The sequence below is a fragment of the Neophocaena asiaeorientalis genome, unplaced genomic scaffold (genome assembly GCF_003031525.2).
Source record: "Neophocaena asiaeorientalis asiaeorientalis breed wild unplaced genomic scaffold, Neophocaena_asiaeorientalis_V1.1 scaffold801, whole genome shotgun sequence".
Classification (NCBI taxonomy): domain Eukaryota; kingdom Metazoa; phylum Chordata; class Mammalia; order Artiodactyla; family Phocoenidae; genus Neophocaena; species Neophocaena asiaeorientalis.
The window spans coordinates 699,869-718,792 of NW_020174376.1; the positions used below are offsets into that span (position 1 = coordinate 699,869).

The window sequence follows — 18,924 nt, forward strand, 5'->3', positions numbered from 1 at the left end:
ACCAAGAATGAGTCACAATTGACCTTCATCTCATGGTTATGTAAGGGCTAACTTTCTTTTACATCCATACAGATACATTTGTGGGAAAGGCTATACCAGCCAAAGCATCACAAAATCACTTCAAAATCATCAATGAGCTATTATAGTACAAACAGAGGCCACAGTGCCATCTAGTGAACATTACTAGTTTACTTCTGCTGATCACAAGCTCATTTTCACTCCTGTAATGTAAAGGCATGATTTTTAGAACTTCATACAGCAAATAGAACCAATATAAAACCAGCACGAGTCACGGTTGTTTTCATTTTAAGTCATATAAATATTCTATTAAATAGTCTCATCTTAGGGCTGTTGTAGATCTTATGACCATACTGTGCTTTGAGATTATGCTTTAGTCTTATCAATCTATAGTAATACCAATGACATTCATGTACCTAAACTGCAGTTGCAAGCTGAGGATGGAATTTCTGTACTGAGTTAAAGAGTACCCCATTGTGTATTACTATTAACTTACAGACTATCACCAAAACAATCCATTATCTCTCTCTTAACAAAAATTAAACTATATTATGATTTGCAGCAAATCCCATTATATCAAGTAGTGATAAGTTGCTCCTATACTTGTAACCCAAGTTCATTTCCTCCATACTAAGTCTGTCCAAGCAAACCTATGACTTTCACAAATGAAACACTTTAAATTCTTCAAAAATAATACAATAAAATTAGGTTATTGGGCTTAAGGTGCTATAAATTCCCCAAAGGCAGAGTTGATGTCTATGAAACTACGTAGTCTAATATTGCCTCATAAAATGTACTGGAGATACTCAAGAGGTGGGATACTCTGAGGTGGGATACTCAACAGATAATGGCAATTAAAATTTACATTTATACGAATTAGAAAATAAAGAAATTAGCTAAATTTAGCACTGTTATCTCAAAATGATGTCACCAAATGCATGAACTGATGAATCTGTAACATAATCTACTAAGAGTTCAGAGGAATATATTCTCCAAATTCTTTAACCCACCCAAATTAACTTCTCACCTATGATTCAGTATTTCATGTTGAAAAGAAAGGAACTGAGCTAGAGAAAGGAATAATGGGGTGATTTTTTAAATAACATAATCTCATTCAGTTCTGGGAATCAAAGGCACTCACAGATCTTGATCACTTTTAATTTCCAATTATCCACAGTAGCAAGGATAGAAATAGCATGAACAAATGGAATTCCTGTATTAGGGAACCTGATTCACAGGTATTTATGGAATCTCCATGACTATTTTTTTAATGTAATGAGTGCTTACTATGCATTAGGTTCTATGCTAGACATCAGACAAAATAAAGATAAGACATGGTCCCATCTTCAAGGAGAAAGAGATTTAATACGGAGCTAAGACAGGTATAAAAACAACTAGAATACAAGGAAGAACATAAGTACCAAGGTATAAATAGAAGTGTTACAAATTCTTAGAGGAAGACCAAGACTCAGAAATCTCCTTAGACTGTCATTAGGATCTAAGCTTTCAAAAAGGAATTTCAAAAGGTAGGGATGCACGGAAGAGGTAATTTGCAATAGAGAAGAATGGATGAGGTTACAGAGGTAGAAAAGCATAGATCATGGTTAGGAAGCAGCAGGTACTCCAGGTGGGAACAAACATAGTACATGTGTAGAGGAAATAAAAGAGGATTATTTTAAGATTATGGAGGGGGGTACCTTCAAGATGGCAGAGCAGTATGATGTGGAGATCACCCTCCTCCTCACAAATACATCAAAAATACATCGACATGTGGAACAGCTCCCACAGAACACCTACTGAATGCTGGTAGAAGACCTCAGACTTCTCAAAAGGCAAGAAAATCCCCACATACCTGGGTAGGGCAAAAGAAAAAAGAAATGACAAAGACAAAAGAATAGGGACAGGACCTGCACCTCTGGGAGGGAGCTGTGAAGGAGGAAAAGTTTCCACACACTAGGAAGCCCCTTCACTGGCGGAGATGGAGGATGGGCGGGGGGGGGAAGCTTCAGAGCCACAGAGGAGAACACAGCAACAGCGGTGCAGAGGGCAAAGCAGAGAGATTCCTGCACAGAGCATCGGTGCCGATCAGCTCTCATCAGCCTGAAAGGCTTGTCTGCTCACCCACCAGGGCTGGGTGGGGAGGGTGGGGGCTGGGAGCTAAGGCACAGGCTTTGGAAGTCAGACCCCAGGGAGAGGACTGCGGATGGCTGCGTGAACACAGCCTGAAGGGGGCTAGTGTGCCACAGCTAGCCGGGAGGGAATCTGGGAAAAACTCCAGTCCTGACTAAGGGACAAGAGACCATTGTTTTGGGGAGCATGAGGAGAAGGGATTCCTTCCTGGTCTGCACACAGAAGGAAGAGCACCACCTAAATGAGCTCCAGGGACAGGAGCGAGCTGCAGCTACCAGCTCAGACACCAGACATGGGCATGAAACGCTAACACTGCTGCTGCAGCCACCAAGAAGCCTGTGTCAAGCACAGGTCACTATCCACACCGGCCCCCAAGAGCCTGTGCAACCCACCACTGCCAGTGTCCCATAATCCGGGGACAACTTCCCTGGGAGAACACACGGCAGGCTTCAGGCTGTTGTAATGACACGCTGGCCTCTGCTGCCACAGGCTCGCCCTGCATTCCAATTATAACTACTGTAGCCTTCCCTCCCCCACCATAAGTGAGCCAGAGCCCCTTAATCCGCTGCTTTAACCCTGTCCTGTCTGGGCGGGAAGAGAAGCCTGAGGACAAATTACATGCAGAGGTGGGGCCAATACCAAAGCTAAACTCAAGGAACTGTGTGAACAAAGAAGAAAAAGGGAAATTTCTCCATGCAGCATCGGGAACAGCAGATTAAATCCCCACAATCAACTTGAGGTACCTTGCATCTGTGGAACACCTGAAGAGACAACGAATCAACCCAAAACTGAGGCAGTAGACTTTGGGAGCAACTGTAGACTTGGGGTTTGCTGTCTGCAGCTGACGTGTTTCTGATTTTTACGTTTATGTTAGTATAGTTTTTAGCATTTCTCTTCATTGACAGATTTGTTTATTGGTTTGGTTGCTCCTTTTTTAAAAAAAATTTTTATTTTAATTAATTTTATTTTATTTTAAATTATTTTTTTCTTTCTTTTTTTCCCTCACTTTTCTTCTGAACTGTGTGGCTGACAGGGTGTTGGTACTCTGGCCTGGTGTCAGGCCTGAGCCTCTGAGGTGGGAGAGCCGAGTTCAGGACACTGGACAACCAGAGACCTACCGGGCCCACATAATATCAATGGGTGAGAGCTCTCCCAGAGATCTCCGTCTCAATGCTAAGGCCCAGCTCCACCCAGCATCGAGGAAGCTCTAGTGCTGGATGCCCCATGCCAAACAACTAGCAAGACAGGAACACAACCCCACCCATTAGCAGACAGGCTGCTTAAAATCATACTAAGTTCACAGACAGCCCAAAACATACCACCGGATGCAGCCCTGCCCACTGGAAAGACAAGCGCTAGCCCCACCCAGCAGAACACAGTAGGAAGCCTAGAGAAGCCACTGAACAAACCTTACCCACTAGAGGCAGACACCAAAAACAACAGGAACTACGAACCTTCAGCCTCCGAAAAGGAGACCCCAAACACAGTAAGTTAAACAAAATAAGATGACAGAGAAACACACAGCAGATGAAGAAGCAACGTAAAAACCCACCAGACCAAACAAATGAAGAGGAAATAGGCAGTCTACCTGAAGAAGAATTCAGAGCAATGATAGTAAAGTTGATCCAAGATCTTGGATATAGAATGGAGAAAATAAAAAATATGTTTAACAAGAACCTAAAAGAACCAAAGACCAAACAAACAGTGATGAACAACACAATAAATGAAATTTAAAATTCTCTAGAAGGAAGCAATACCAGAATAACTGAGGCAGAAGAACAGATAAGTGACCTGGAAGACAAAATAGTGGAAATACCTACCACAAGCAGAACAAAGAAAAAAGAATGAAAAGAATTGAGGACAGTCTTAGAGACTTCTGGGACAACATTAAACGTACAAACATTCGAATAATACGGGTCCCAGAAGAAGAAGAGCAAAAGAAAGGGAATGAGAAGATATTTGAAAAGATTACAGTTGAAAACTTCCCGAACATGAGAAAGGAAATAGTCAACCAAGTTCTGGAAGTGCAGAAATCCCATACATGATAAATCCAAGGAGAAATATGCCAAGACACATATTAACCAAACTATCAAAAATTAAATACAAGGTAAAAATATTAAAAGCAGCAAGGGAAAAGCAACAAACAATATACAAAGGAATTCCCATAAGGTTAAAAGCTGATTTTTCAGCAGAAACTCTGCAAGCCAGAAGGGAGTGGCAGGACATATTTAAAGTGATGAGGGGGAAAAAACTACAACCAAGATTACTCTACCCAGCAATGATCTCATTCAGCTTTGACAGAGAAATTGAAACACTTACAGACAAAGCAAAAGTTAAGAGAATTCAGCACCACCAAACGACCTTTACAACAAATCTCAAAGGAACTTCTCTAGGCAGGAAACACAAGAGAAGGAAAAGGCCTACAAAAACAAAACCCAAAACACTAAAGAAAATGGTAACAGGAACATACATATCAATAATTACCTTAAATGTAAATGGATCAAATACTCCAACCAAAACACACAGACTGGCTGAATGGATAAAAACCAAGGCCTGTATATACGCTGTCTACAAGAGACTTACTTCAGACCTAGGGACACATGCAGACTGAAAGTGAGGGGATGGAAAAAGATATTCCATGCAAATGCAAATCAAAAGAAAGCTGGAGTAGCAATTCTCATATCAGACAAAATAGACTTTAAGATAAAGACTATTACAACAGACAAAGAAGGACACTACATAATGATCAAGGGATCAATCCAAGAAGAAGATATAACAATTGTAAATATTTATGCATCCAACATAGGAGCACCTCGATACATAAGGAAAATGCTAGAAGCCAAAAAAGGGGAAATCGACAGTAACACAATAATCGTAGGGGACATTAACACCCCACTTTCACCAATGAATAGATCATCCAAAATGAAAAAAAGCTAAGGAAACACAAACGTTAAATGACACATTAAACAAAATGGACTTAATTGATATTTATAGGACATTCCATCAAAAACAACAGAACAGACTTTCTTCTCAAGTGCTCATGGAACATTCTCCAGGATAGATCACATCTTGAGTCACAAATCAAGCCTTGGTAAATTTTAAAAAACTGAAATTGTATCAAGTATCTTTTCTGACCACAAAGCAATGAAACTAGATATCAATTACAGTAAAAAAAAAAATCTGTAAAAAATACAAACACATGGAGGCTAAACATTACACTACTAAATAACCAAGAGATAACCGAAGAAACCAAAGAGGAAATCAAACAATACCTAGAAACAAATGACAATGAAAACACAACAACCCAAAACCTATGGGATGCAGCCAAAGCAGTTCTAAGAGGGAACTTTATAGCAATATAATCCTACCTCAAGAAACAAGAAACATCTCAAGTAAATAACCTAACCTTACACCTAAAGCAATTACAGAAAGGAAAAAAAAACCCCAAAGTTAGCAGAAGGAAAGAAATCATAAAGATCCGATCAGAAAGAAATGAAAAAGAAATGAAGAACACTATAGCAAAGATCAATAAAACTAAAAGCTGGTTCTCTGAGAATATAAACAAAATTGATAAATCATTAGGCAGACTCATGAAGAAAAAAGGGAGAAGACTCAAATCAATAGAATGACAAATGGAAAGGGAGAAGTAACAACTGATACTGCAGAAATACAAAGGATCATGAGAGATTACTACAAGGAAATATATGCCAATAAAATTGACAACCTGAAAGAAATGGACAAATTCTTAGAAATGCACAACCTGCCGAGACTGAACCAGGAAGAAATAGAAAATATGAGCAGACCAATCACAAGCACTGAAATTGAAACTGTGATTTAAAATTTCCAGCAAACAAAAGCCCAGGACCAGATGGCTTCACAGGTGAATTCTATCAAACATTTATAGAAGAGCTAACACCTATCCTTCTCAAACTCTACAAAACATAGCAGAGGGAGGAGCACTCCCAAATTCATTCTACGAGGCCACCATAACCCTGATATCAAAACCAGACAAAGATGTCACAAAAAAAGAAATCTTCAGACCAATATCACTGATGAACATAGATGAAAATATCCTCAACAAAATACTAGGAAACAGAATCCAACAGCACATTAAAAGGATCATACACCATGATCAAGTGGGGTTTACCTGAGGAATGCAAAGATTCTTCAGTAAATAGAAATCAATCAATGGGATACACCATATTAACAAAGTGAAGGACAAATCCATGTTAATCTCAACAGATGCAAAAAAGCTTTTGACAAAATTCAACACCCATTTATGATAAAAAAAAATCTCCAGAAAGTAGGCATAGAGGGAACCTACCTCAACATAATAAAGGCAGTATATGACAAACCCACAGCCAACATTGTTCTCAGTGGTGAAAAATTGAAACCATTTCCTCTAAAATCAGGAACAAGACAAGGATGCCCACTCTCACCACTTTTATTCAACACAGCTTTGGAAGTTTTAGCCACAGCAATCAGAGAAGAAAAAGAAATTAAAGGAATCCAAACCGGAAAAGAAGAAGTAAAGCTGTCACTGTTTGCAGATGACATGATACTATACATAGAGAATTCTAAAGATGCGACCAGAAAACTACTAGAGCTAATCAATGAGTTTGGTAAAGTAGCAGGATACACAATTAATGCACAGAAATCTCTTGCATTTCTATACTCTAAGGATGAAAAACCTGCAAGAGTAAATAAGGAAACACTCCCATTTGCCACTGCAATGAAAAGAATAAAATACCTAGGAACAAACCTACCTAAGGAGGTAGGTATGCCTCCTTAGGCATACCTACCTGTATGCAGAAAATTATAAGACCGATGAAAGAAATCAAAGATGATACAAACAAATGCAGAGATTATACCATGCTTCTGGATTGGAAGAATCAACATTGTGAAAATGAGTCTACTACCCAAAGTAATCTACAGATTCAATGGAATCCCTATCAAACTACCACGGGCATTTTTCACAGAACTAGAAGAAAAAATTTCACAATTTGTTGGAAACACAAAAGACCCCAAATAGCCAGAGCAATCCTGAGAAACAAAAACGGAGCTGGAGGAATCAGACTCCCAGACATCAGACTATACTACAAAGCTACAGTAATCAAGACAGTACGGTACTGGCAAAAAAACAGAAATATAGATCAACGGAACAGGATAGAAAGCCCAGGATAGGAAGCCCAGAGCCCACGCACAAACGGTCACCTTATCTTTGATACAGGTAGCAAGAATATACAATGGAGAATAGACAGCGTCTTCAGTAAGTGGTGCTGGGAAAACTGGACAGCCACTTGTAAAGAATGAAATTAGAACACTTCCTAACACCATACAAAAAATAAACACAATATGGATAAAGACCTAAATGTAAGGCCAGACACTATAAAACTCTTGAAGGAAAACAAAGGAAGAACACTCTTTACATAAATCACAGCAAGCTCCTTTTTGACTCACCTCCTACAGAAATGGAAATAAAAATAAAAATAAACAACTGTGACCTAACGAAACTTAAAAGCTTTTGCACTGCAAAGGAAACCATAAACAAGATGAAAAGACAACCCTCAGAATGGGAGAAAATATTTGCAAATGAGGCAACTGACAAAGGATTAATTTCCAAAACATACAAGCAGCTCATGTACCTCAATATCAAAAAAACAAACAACCCAATCCAAAAATGGACAGAAGACCTAAATAGACATTTCTCCAAAGAAGATATAGAGATTGTCAACAAACACATGAAAGGATGCTGAACATCACTAATCATTAGAGAAATGCAAATCAAAACTACAATGAGGTATCACCTCACACTGGTCAAAATGGCCACCATCAAAAAATCTACAAATAATAAATCCTGGAGAGGGTGTGGAGAAAAGGGAACACTCTTGCACTGCTGGTGGGAATGTGAATTGGTACAGCCACTATGAAGAACACTATGGAGGTTCCTTAAAATACTACAAATACAACTACCATATGACCCATCAATCCCACTACTGGGCATATACCCTGAGAAAACCATAATTCAAAAAGAGTCATGTACCAAAATGTTCACTGCAGCTCTATTTACAATAGCCCGGAGATGGAAACAACCTAAGTGTCCATCATCGGATGAATGGATAAAGAAGATGTGGCACATATATACAATGGAATATTACTCAGCCCTAAAAAGAAACGAAATTGAGCTATGTGTAATGAGGTGGATGGACCTGGAGTCTGTCATACAGAGTGAAGTAAGTCAGAAAGAGAGAGACAGGTACCATATGCTAACACATATATATGGAATTTAAGAAAAAAAAATGTCATGAAGAACCTAGGGGTAAGACAGGAATAAAGACACAGACCTACTAGAGAATGGACTTGACGATATGGGGAGGGGGAAGGGTAAGCTGTGACGAAGTGAGAGAGTGGCATGGACATATATACACTACCAAGTGTAAGACAGATAGCTAGTGGGAGGCAGCCGCGTAGCACACGGAGATCAGCTCAGTGCTTTGTGACCACCTGGAGGGGTGGGATAGGGAGTGTGGGAGGGAGGGAGATGCAGGAGGGAGGAGATATGGGAACACATGTATATGTATAACTGATTCACTTTGTTATAAAGCAGAAACTAACACACCATTGTAAAGCAATTATACTCCAATAAAGATGTAAAAATAAATAAATAAACTAATGGGACCTAATGAAACTTAAAAGCTTTTGAAGAGCAACGGAAGCCATAAACAAGACAAAAGACAACCCTCAGAATGGGAGAAAATATTTGTAAATGAAGCAACTGATAAAGGATCCATCTCCAAAGTTTACATGCAGGTCATGCAGCTCAGTATCAAAAAAACAAACAACTCAATCCAAAAATGGGAAGAAGACCTATATAGACATTTCTCCAAAGAAGATATATAGATTGCCAACAAACACATGAAAGAATGGTCAACATCACTAATCATTAGATAAATGCAAATCAAAACTAGAGTTCAGTATCACCTCACAGCAGTCAGAATGGCCATCATCAAGAAGTCTACAAACAATAAATGCTGGAGAGGGTGTGGAGAAAAGGGAACACTCCTGCACTGTTGGTGCGAACGTAAATTGATACAGCCACTATGGAGAACAATATGGAGGGTCCTTGAAAAACTAAAGATAGAACCCTCATACGACCCAGGAATCCCACTACTTGTCATATACCCTGAGAAACCATAATTCAAAAAGAGTCATGTACTGCAATGTTCACTGCAGCTCTATTTACAATATCCAGGACATGAAAGCCACCTAAGTGTCCACTGACAGATGAATGGATAAAGAAGATGTGCCACATATATATAGTGGAATATTTCTCAGCCGTAAAAAGAAACGAAATTGAGTTATTTGTAGTGAGGTGGATGGACCTAAAGTCTATCATACCAAGTGAAGTAAGTCAGAAAGAGAAAACAAATATCGTATATTAACGCATATATGGAATCTAAGAAAAAAAAATGTCATGAAGAACCTAGGGGTAAGACAGGAATAAAGACACAGACCTACTAGAGACTGGACCTGAGGATATGGGGAGGGGGAAGGGTAAGCTGGGACAAAGCGAGAGAGTGGCATGGACATATATACACTACCAGATGTAAAATAGATAGCTAGTGGGAAGCAGCTGCATCGCACGGGGAGATCAGCTCAGTGCTTTGTGACCACCTAGAGGGGTGGGCTAGGGAGTTTGGGTGGGAGACGTAAGAGGGAGGGCATATGGGGATATATGCATACATATAGCTGATTCACTTTGTTATACCGCAGAAACTAACACAACATTGTAAAGCAATTATACTAGAACAGATTTTGTTTTAATTTTAAAAATAAATATTATGGAGGACCTTAAGTCTAAGAAATTTGGTCTTTATTTACAGGGTGCCACTGAAAATTATTGAGCAAGATACAATAATCAGTTAGATTATTCCAGTAGTCTTAGAGGTAATGAGGGCTTGGACTAGGGTAGTGAGGTAAAGATGGAAGAGGAGACAGCTGGCAAAAATATTGCAGAGGTAGAATTGACCAGATGTGGCACACGACTGAATATAGGGGGAGAAGAAGGAATCCATGAATCTAAGATTTCAGTCTTAGATAGCTGTATATACCCAAAGACAGTAGAAAAGTGGATGTGGGCTATGAGAAACATCAGGGTTAGAGATATAGATTTGCATATGGAGAGCTGAACCTAAGAAAACAGTTGATGAATTTCTGAGGGGATAGTGTACAACAGAAAGAAAAGAAGGGAGCAGAGAATAAACTCAACAAATGTTTACTGAAAACTTACCATGTACCAAGCATGTTCATGAGTGTTGAGGATAAAATGGAGAATGAGATAAACAGTACCTGCCCTCATCCAACATTTATCTGGGAAAAGAGACTACCAATAACATAAATAAAAAAGGAACAGTCAGAGCAATAGGATTAAGAGAGTATGCCATAAACAGAAAACAAATTAACAATTACCAAAGAGGAAGGGAGGTGGGGGAGGGATAAATTAAGAGTCTGAGATTAGCAGATACAAACAACTATACATAGAACAGATAAAACAACAAGGTCCTACTGTACAACACAGAGAACTATATTCAATATCTTGTAATAAACCATAATGGGAAAGAATATGATAAAGATATATACAGATATATCTGAATCACTTTGCTGTACACCAGAAACTAACAACACAACACTGTAAATCATCTATACTTCAATAAAAAAAAGCGAGTATGTCATTAGAAGCCAAAGAGAAAGATTCTGGAAGGAAAAAGTAGTATTATATTCTCTCGTGCTAGAGAGACCAGAGGACAAAATGGACTGAGGGAAAAAAATCATTAGACTTTATCATTAAAAGGTCACTAGCGGGGCTTCCCTGGTGGTACAGTGGTCAAGAATCCACCTGCCAATGCAGGGGACACGGGTTCGAGCCCTAGTCCAGGAAGATCCCACATGCCGTGGAGCAACTAAGCCCGAGCGCCACAACTACTGACCCTGCGCTCTAGAGCCCGTTAGCCACAACTACTGAAGCACACATGCCTAGAGCCCATGCTCCACAACAAGAGAAGCCACCGCAATGAGAAGCCCGCGCACCGCAATGAAGAGTAGCCCCTGCTCGCCGAAACTAGAGAAAGCCGGTGCCCAGCAACAAAGACCCAATGTAGCCAAAAATAAATACATTTATAAAAAAAAAAAAAGGTCACTAGTGATATTCAAAAGAGCAGTTTATAGAATCAGATGCAAAAATCATGAAAAGGGAAGTAGGTGGTGAGGCCAAAAACCTTAGAGTCATTCTTGTCTCTTTTTTTCTCTCTTATCCTACATCTGGTTTGTCAGAGAATTCTGTCAGCTTTATTTTCATATACTATACAGAATCTGACCACTTCTCACCATCCATACTTCCTTCATCCTGGTTCATGCCACCATCATCTCTTGCCTAGATTATTTCAGTGGCCTCCTAACTGGTCTCCCTGCTTCCACCCTTGCATCCAGCTCAGTCTATTCAACACAGTGGCCGAGTGATTTTATTAAAATGCAAGTCAGATCTTGACACTCTTGTGCCCCCAAACCCTCCCACTGGCTCCCCATCTCACTTAGACTTAATGGCACAAATCTTTACAATGAACTACAATGTGTTTCTTACATGATCTGTTTCCCCACTACTTCCTTGATCACATTTCCTGTTTTCCCTAATATTCCCTCTGCTCCAGCCACACTAGTCTCTTTGCTGTTCCTCAAACACCACATATATGCTCCTACCCCACACACCAGAGCCTTTGCATTTGCTGCTCCCTCTGTCTGGAATGCTCTTTTTAAAGGTATCCTCATAGCTATATCCCTCATTTCCTCAGGTCTCTACTAAAAAACTACCTTCTCACTGAGGCACCCTCTGGCCACCTTGCCTAGAATTCCAACCCTTCATTCCTCCTCTAAAACATTTAATAGTACCCTTTCCTACTTAGTTTTCTCTTTAGCACTTATCACTATCTAATATAACAGGGTCAGAAAACTATGGCCTTTGGGCTCCATCCTGCCTACCATCTATGAAGCTAAGTTTTACTTTTTTAAAAGGCTAAAAAAAATCAAAAAAAGAATACTTTATGACACAAAAAATTATATGAAATTCAAATTTCAGTGTTCCTAAATATAAAGTTTTGTTGGAACAAAGCCATGCCAATTTGTTTACATATGGTCTATGCCTACTTTCATGGTACAACAGCAGAGTTGAGTAGCTGCAAGAGAGACTGTATGGCCTAGAAAACCTAAAATATTTACTATGTGGTTCTGTATAGAAAATTTACTGACCTCTCTATTATACCATAATATTTATCTTTTTATTGTCTGTGTCTCCTAGTAGAATATAAACTCTGTGGGGGTAGGGGGTTTTGTCTATTTGCCTAGGACAGTATTTAACATATAGTAGACAGTTAATAAATATTTTTTGAATGAATACTAAAAAAAAATATAGGCAGTAATTTTAGGTTATAAAGTTTGGTGATGAAAGGAAGGACAAACTATAATTTGGGGAGGATGACAAGGTTGAAGAAAGGTTTTTGAATAAAGAAGGCCTAAAAATAATTGTAGTGACAGGGGAAAGAAACAGTAGAGAGAGAAAGATAAAAGAGTTAGGGTTGAGATTTGTAGGGAAGGTCCCCTGAGAAAGTAACTTCTTTCTCAGAGATAAGGGAGAAGAAAGAATGGATAAAGAGAGAAGGTGATGAAGTTCATGTCAGTGGCTACAAGCCCAGGAAATTAGAAGATAAGGTTTTCCGCTAAAAGGAAGGATAAGGCATAGGGGCTTAGGGATAAAAAAAATGTTTTGGAATCACCAAGGATTGGTGAGGAGTATGACAGAAAGTCAACAAGAGTCAGTTTTACTTAGTGCCTATATGAAAATTATGAATTTTTAGCAGATGCAATAAATATGGTTTCACAAAATTTCTGAACAGTACTCAAGAAGATCAAGGGAAGGAGTGAAAAAAGCAGACAATAAAAATTAACAAGACTAGGTGGCAATAGCAAAATAGTAAAATATGATGAACTGTGTAACTGTTTCACCTTTCTTCATCTGTCTTAGTGCACAGTAGAGTATTCCTTACATATGGAGGTATCAAATCAATTTTTGCTAAGTTTAAGACAGGAAGGATGAAATGGAGAAATATACTAACAGTAATCAACAAGGCAATCTGGCCTTAAATGACATAATCACAAACTGAGTATACATATGAGGACCTGCCTGGTTTCCTGCTCTCTTCTTCTTCCCCTCCTTACTACTAATACCATTTGAACTCCCAATTATAGGTTCAGTCCTACACTAGGCTCTAGGACCAAACTTGACATTAGTTAGAGGAAATTTAAGAAGCAGTGCTTCAAGTCTTAGAAGACTGTATCATCTATTCACTTTGTATTCTTTTTCCGGTAACTGCATCCCAGTCTGGCTCCCTATGCCTGAGCTCCACTCCTAAAAAGAGCCTCATGTTCCTTTCACTTTAGGTTTGGAGCTCGACCTTGCTCTTTCTAGTCTATCTACACATACCCCCAGTGATGCAAAGATTTGAGTCCTGCATCTGAGTCCAAATCTCTATGATTGAAGACCTGTTCCCTGCTGATATGCTTATGTGATGCCAACTACCTATGTGCCTAACTTATGGAATCTTTCCAACACTTAAATTTCCCCCATTGCCATAATCTGATCTGCCCATTAGGATACCCTGATGCCAGCTGCTTGGCTGAGTCAAAGGCAACTTGTTCATCTCTGTAACTTCAGAAACCATCACAGTATCTCATACTATGTTCTTTCTATCTTGACTAGGTGATTAGATATCCTTCCTTGGCCTGCAGATGTATCCATCGCCCCAGTTGGCATGTCTAGCTCCAGGTCCAGGTCCTTCCCAATCTGCCAGGTTAATATAAATCATAGAGTTACAAAAGCCTTGTGATTACCTTCTTTACAGGTCTTTAAGTAAGCAGTAGGAAACTACCTTTCTGAAATAGGTAACAGTATTCTGAGCAGAAATATAATGAATTAAGTAACAAAATCTATGTGACATCTTCTTTTCAGGTCTTTAAGTAAACAGTAGTCAACCATCTTTCTGAAACACTTAAATGCTAGGCTGTGTAGAAATACAATGAATTAAGTAACCTTTAAACTTCTCTTTCAGGACCGTGAATTTATAACAAACTAAATGGTAAATATTCTTTTGAAAGAAAATCTGAAGTATTTATTAAGGTAAACAACCCTTCAAAGTAAACAAATCTTCAAGGAAAATGTCTAAAATTACAACCCTTAATCACATATTTCCCCCTAAATTTGTTATTAAAACTTAAAAAGCAACAAAAACCTTCATATTTTACCTGGATCCATACTTGTACTTCTTGTTTTTTCTCTTACCACAAGACAATACGCCCCACCCCATTATGTGCATACTATATGATAACCAAAGGAAGAAATGTCCCAAATGCTTTGGGGAGTATGAATGGCTCTATCCTCAAGCAAGTTTTATCCCTTTTACCTTCTAGAATTTTGTTCTGATAAGAAATCAAATGCTGAACATTTTTTTAGATTGGTTGGAAGGCAAAAGATAACCCAGAAAGTAAAAGAACGAATTTCATCCAAGTGTTTGCTCTCACTGAATGCTTGACCCAAAAAAATGTGTAACTTAAAATTTATTCTGCCTCAAAGGACAATACTGCAGATGGTTAGCAGCAGATAACTTTGTTCATGAATTGCAATGATACATTACCTTTCAGAACAGGGTGTTAAAAATAAACAGTAAGTAATGGAATTAAGAGTCTCCAAATTTTCTCTCGTTTTGGGAAGTTCCATTCATTAACGTTTATAGTGTGCAAGTCAGGAAAATATCAATTTGACTTTGCTCTGTATGAAGTAACTCTCAGACATCCTAACCTAATAGCCAAGAAGTCACACCACTACAACCATCTCTCTGCCATTGCACATAAAAACATTTGCTGCCTTTGAAAAACAAATAAATCAAAAGACCTTATCAAATTGTTCCAAATGCAGGTAACAAGCAGCCATGTTCCTCTGTAGCCTGGCAAAGTCCAGGTACGTTTGATCACATGCATAAAGTCTCAGAGAACAGCAGTACCAGTGTAGGGCATCAGCATAATCTTCTACCTAAAGTTTAAAAAGAAATAACAAAATCACACAGATATTTCTGTATTTGACCCTAATTGTTCCAAGTCACCTTTAGAAACAAAAAAATGGCACTGTTTACATTTTTAGGCAACCAAAACACAACATCCTCTTCAGTTGAATGCTGAATGCATTTTACTATCAGCCTTGATCAATATAAAGTTATAGATATTCTCTCTTCTTCCCTCACATTAGAGGTTTCACGGAAACCAACAAAATTAAAAGGCAACCTATGAAATCAGAGAAAATATTTGCAGTATTTTGGGGGGGTAATATCCAAAATATATAAGAAAATACTACAACTCAGTAGCTAAAAACAAGAACAAAAACAAAACCCGATTAAAAATGGGCAAAGGATCTGGACAGACTTTTCCAAAGAAGACATACAAATGGCCAACAGGTACATGATAAGGTGCTCAACATCACTTATCATCAGGAAAATGCAAATCAAAACCACAATGAGGTATCACTTCACATCTGCTACAATGGCTAACATCAGAAAGACAAGAGATAACAAATGGTAGTGAGGATGTACAGAAAAGGGAAACCTTGCACACTGCTGGTGGGAATGTAAACTGGTATAGCCACTATGGAAAACAGTTGGAGGTTTCCTAAGAAATTAAAAATAGAACTACCATACAATCCAGTAATCCCACTTCTGTGTGGGATACCCAAAGAAAATGAAATCATTATCTCAAAGAGATAATTGTACTGCCATGTCCACTGCAGCAAGCCAAGGTATGGAAACAACCTAAGTTGTTGTTTACTGATGAATGTGGGTAAAGAAAGTACAGTATATGTATACAATGGAATATTAGCTTTAAAAAAGAACAAAATCCTGCCATTTGTGACAACATGGATGAATTTGGAGGACATTATGCTAAATGATATAAGCCAGAAAGAGAAAGACAAACACTGCATGTTATCATTTATATGTAGAATCTGAAGTAAAGAAAAAAAAGTCAAACTCATAGAAACACAGAGTAGAATGGTGTTTTCCAGGGGTTTGAGGGTGGGGGAAATGGAGAATGGTTGGTAAAAGGGTACAAACTTTCAGTTATAAGATGAAAAAGGTCCGAGGATCTAATATATACATTAGATATATGGTGACTATAGTTGGTAATACTGGATTGTATAACTGAATTTTGCTAAGAGAGCAGAACTTAAATGTTCTCACCAAAAAGAAAAAAGGTAAATATGTGAGGTGATGGACGTGTTAAATAAGTCATTAGACCCCTTTCACAATGTATATGTATATCAAATTAAATCATCACATTGTACACTTTAATCATAATTTTGTCAATTATACTTCAATAAAGCCAAAAAAAATGAAATTTCACATATGGGATGAAGAGTTGGAGAGGGTGGTGAGCCACCCTAGAAAACTCAGAATACGATTTAAAAGTTATTAAAACAACAATGATAAAAATGTTAAGAGAACACCCATAATTTACCATTCGAATACAGATATTTTCATTTTTCCACATTCCATTTTAATTTTACCCTTTTGTATTTTTATATAGTTGTAATCACACCTTATATTACAATTTCATTTTCTATTCTTTCTATTTAACTTCATTTTGTAAATATTAATCTATGTTGCTACATAGGATAAGAAAATGTAAGATATTTTAGTAAATTTCCAGGTTTTTCACTATTTTAATTAAATGCTATGGTTTTTTTTGTTTGTTTTTTTGTGTGTGTGTGGTTTGTTTTTTTTTTGCAGTACGCAGGCCTCTCACTGTTGTGGCCTCTCCCATTGCAGAGCACAGGCTCCGGACGCGCAGGCTCAGCAGCCATGGCTCGCAGGCCCAGCCACTCCGCGGCATGTGGGATCTTCCCGGACCGGGGTACGAACCTGTGTCCCCTGCATCGGCAGGCGGACTCTCAACCACTGTGCCCCCAGGGAAGCCCTAAATGCTATGTTTTTGTACAAAAATATTTTCTTACTTTTGAGGCACTTTAAAATTTTCAATGGTAAGAAGCTATTACAAAAAATCTAATAGAAATGACCTGGATAACTTTTTTTAAGATAAGAAAATTAAGATTGCTCATGCACACCAAGGTAACGAAGATGAGTCCCCTGTACCCTACCAAGAAACTTCACATTTTTCAATGAAAGACAGGAGTCATTAGTACCTAAAAGGAATAAAACTCACTCCCTACTAGAAACAACTGTGCTGAGGAGGTATAACACTGCCTTTGACTATTTAGAATTAAGATTACATTCTTCTACAGTTTTGGAAGTGGGAGTTAAAAAAATTATCCTGCAAGACTGGAAAATGAGAGAAAAAAAGATTCAATATGAGAAGGGAATTCTGAAATAATTTTTTACTTGCTCAGTAAAGAAACAGAGATCCTCTAAAAGAAAATAAGAACATCATTCTATTTTGCAGCACCTTAATGTATAAAACAAGATGTTTTGATATATGTATACACTGTGAAATGACGACCACAATTAACATATCCATCCTTCTGCAATGTCTAATCTGATGTTAATACTATGCAGTATATTTTTGATCCTAGACATACTTTTCATCTCTGGAAGTTTGATTTGGGTCTTTTATATCTTCCATGTCTCTACCTAACTTTTTGAATATATAGAATACAATTATAAGAGCTATTTTAATGTCCTCTGCTAATATTAACTTCTATGTTAGTTTCAATTGTTGCTTCTTTTCTTCATTATAGGTTGTATTTTCCCGCCTGTTTGTATGCTTGGTAATTTATTTATTTATTTATTTATTTTGCAGTATGCGGGCCTCTCACTGTTGTAGCCTCTCCCATTGCGGAGCACAGGCTCCGGACACACAGGCTCAGCGGCCATGGCTCATGGGCCCAGCCGCTCCACAGCATGTGGGATCTTCCCAGACAGGGGCATGAACCCGTGTCCCCTGCATCGGTAGGTGGACTCTCAACCACTGTGCCACCAGGGAAGCCCGGTAATTTATTATCAGATGCCAGACGTTATAAACTTTACCTTGTCGGGTGCTGGATAGTTCTGCATTCTGGTAAATATCCTTGACCTCTACTCTGGCAAGCACTTAAATTCCTTGGGACCAATTTGATCCTTTCAGGTCATACTTTTATGATTTTTCAGGTTGGTCTGGAACAGTGCTCAGTTTAGGACTAATTACTCCCCACTACCAAAACAAGACCTTTCTGAATTCTCTACCCAATGCCCCATAAATTAGAAGTTTTCCAGTCTGGCTGGTATGAACAGGTTCTATTCCCAGACCTGTGTGAGTGCCAGGCACTGTTCTAATACTTTTAGATGGTGACTCATCTGGCTTTAGGTATTTTCATCCCATATTATCTTGATCAGCACTCCACTAAACACATGAGAAGGATTCTCTGATTGTGGAGTTCTCTTTCTTGCTCTGTTCTCCTCTCTGATACTCTGTCCTATGAATTCTAGCTACCTCAGTCTTCCCAGACTCTCAGCTCCAACTCCTCAAATTAGGAAGCCTGCTAGGATCCACTTCAGTTTCTTTCCTTTTTTTTTTTTTTTTTAACATCTTTGAGTATAGTTGCTTTACAATGGTTAGTTTCTGCTGTATAACAAAGTGAATCAGCTATATGTATACATATATCCCCATATCCCCTCCCTCTTGCGCCTCCCTCCC

At 38.4% G+C, this 18,924-nt stretch overlaps 1 protein-coding gene across 1 annotated transcript in view; it reads right to left on the minus strand.

The window, feature by feature from the left end:
- The window catches only part of TEX11 (testis expressed 11), a gene marked incomplete at its 5' end in the record, with an annotated part of 152,850 nt that overhangs the window by 128,961 nt on the left and 4,965 nt on the right, over positions 1–18,924 (minus strand). The window contains one exon of the mRNA XM_024756342.1: positions 15,143–15,280. Coding sequence (XP_024612110.1) covers positions 15,143–15,280 — 138 coding nt within the window. The remainder of the gene's footprint in view (positions 1–15,142; positions 15,281–18,924) is intronic.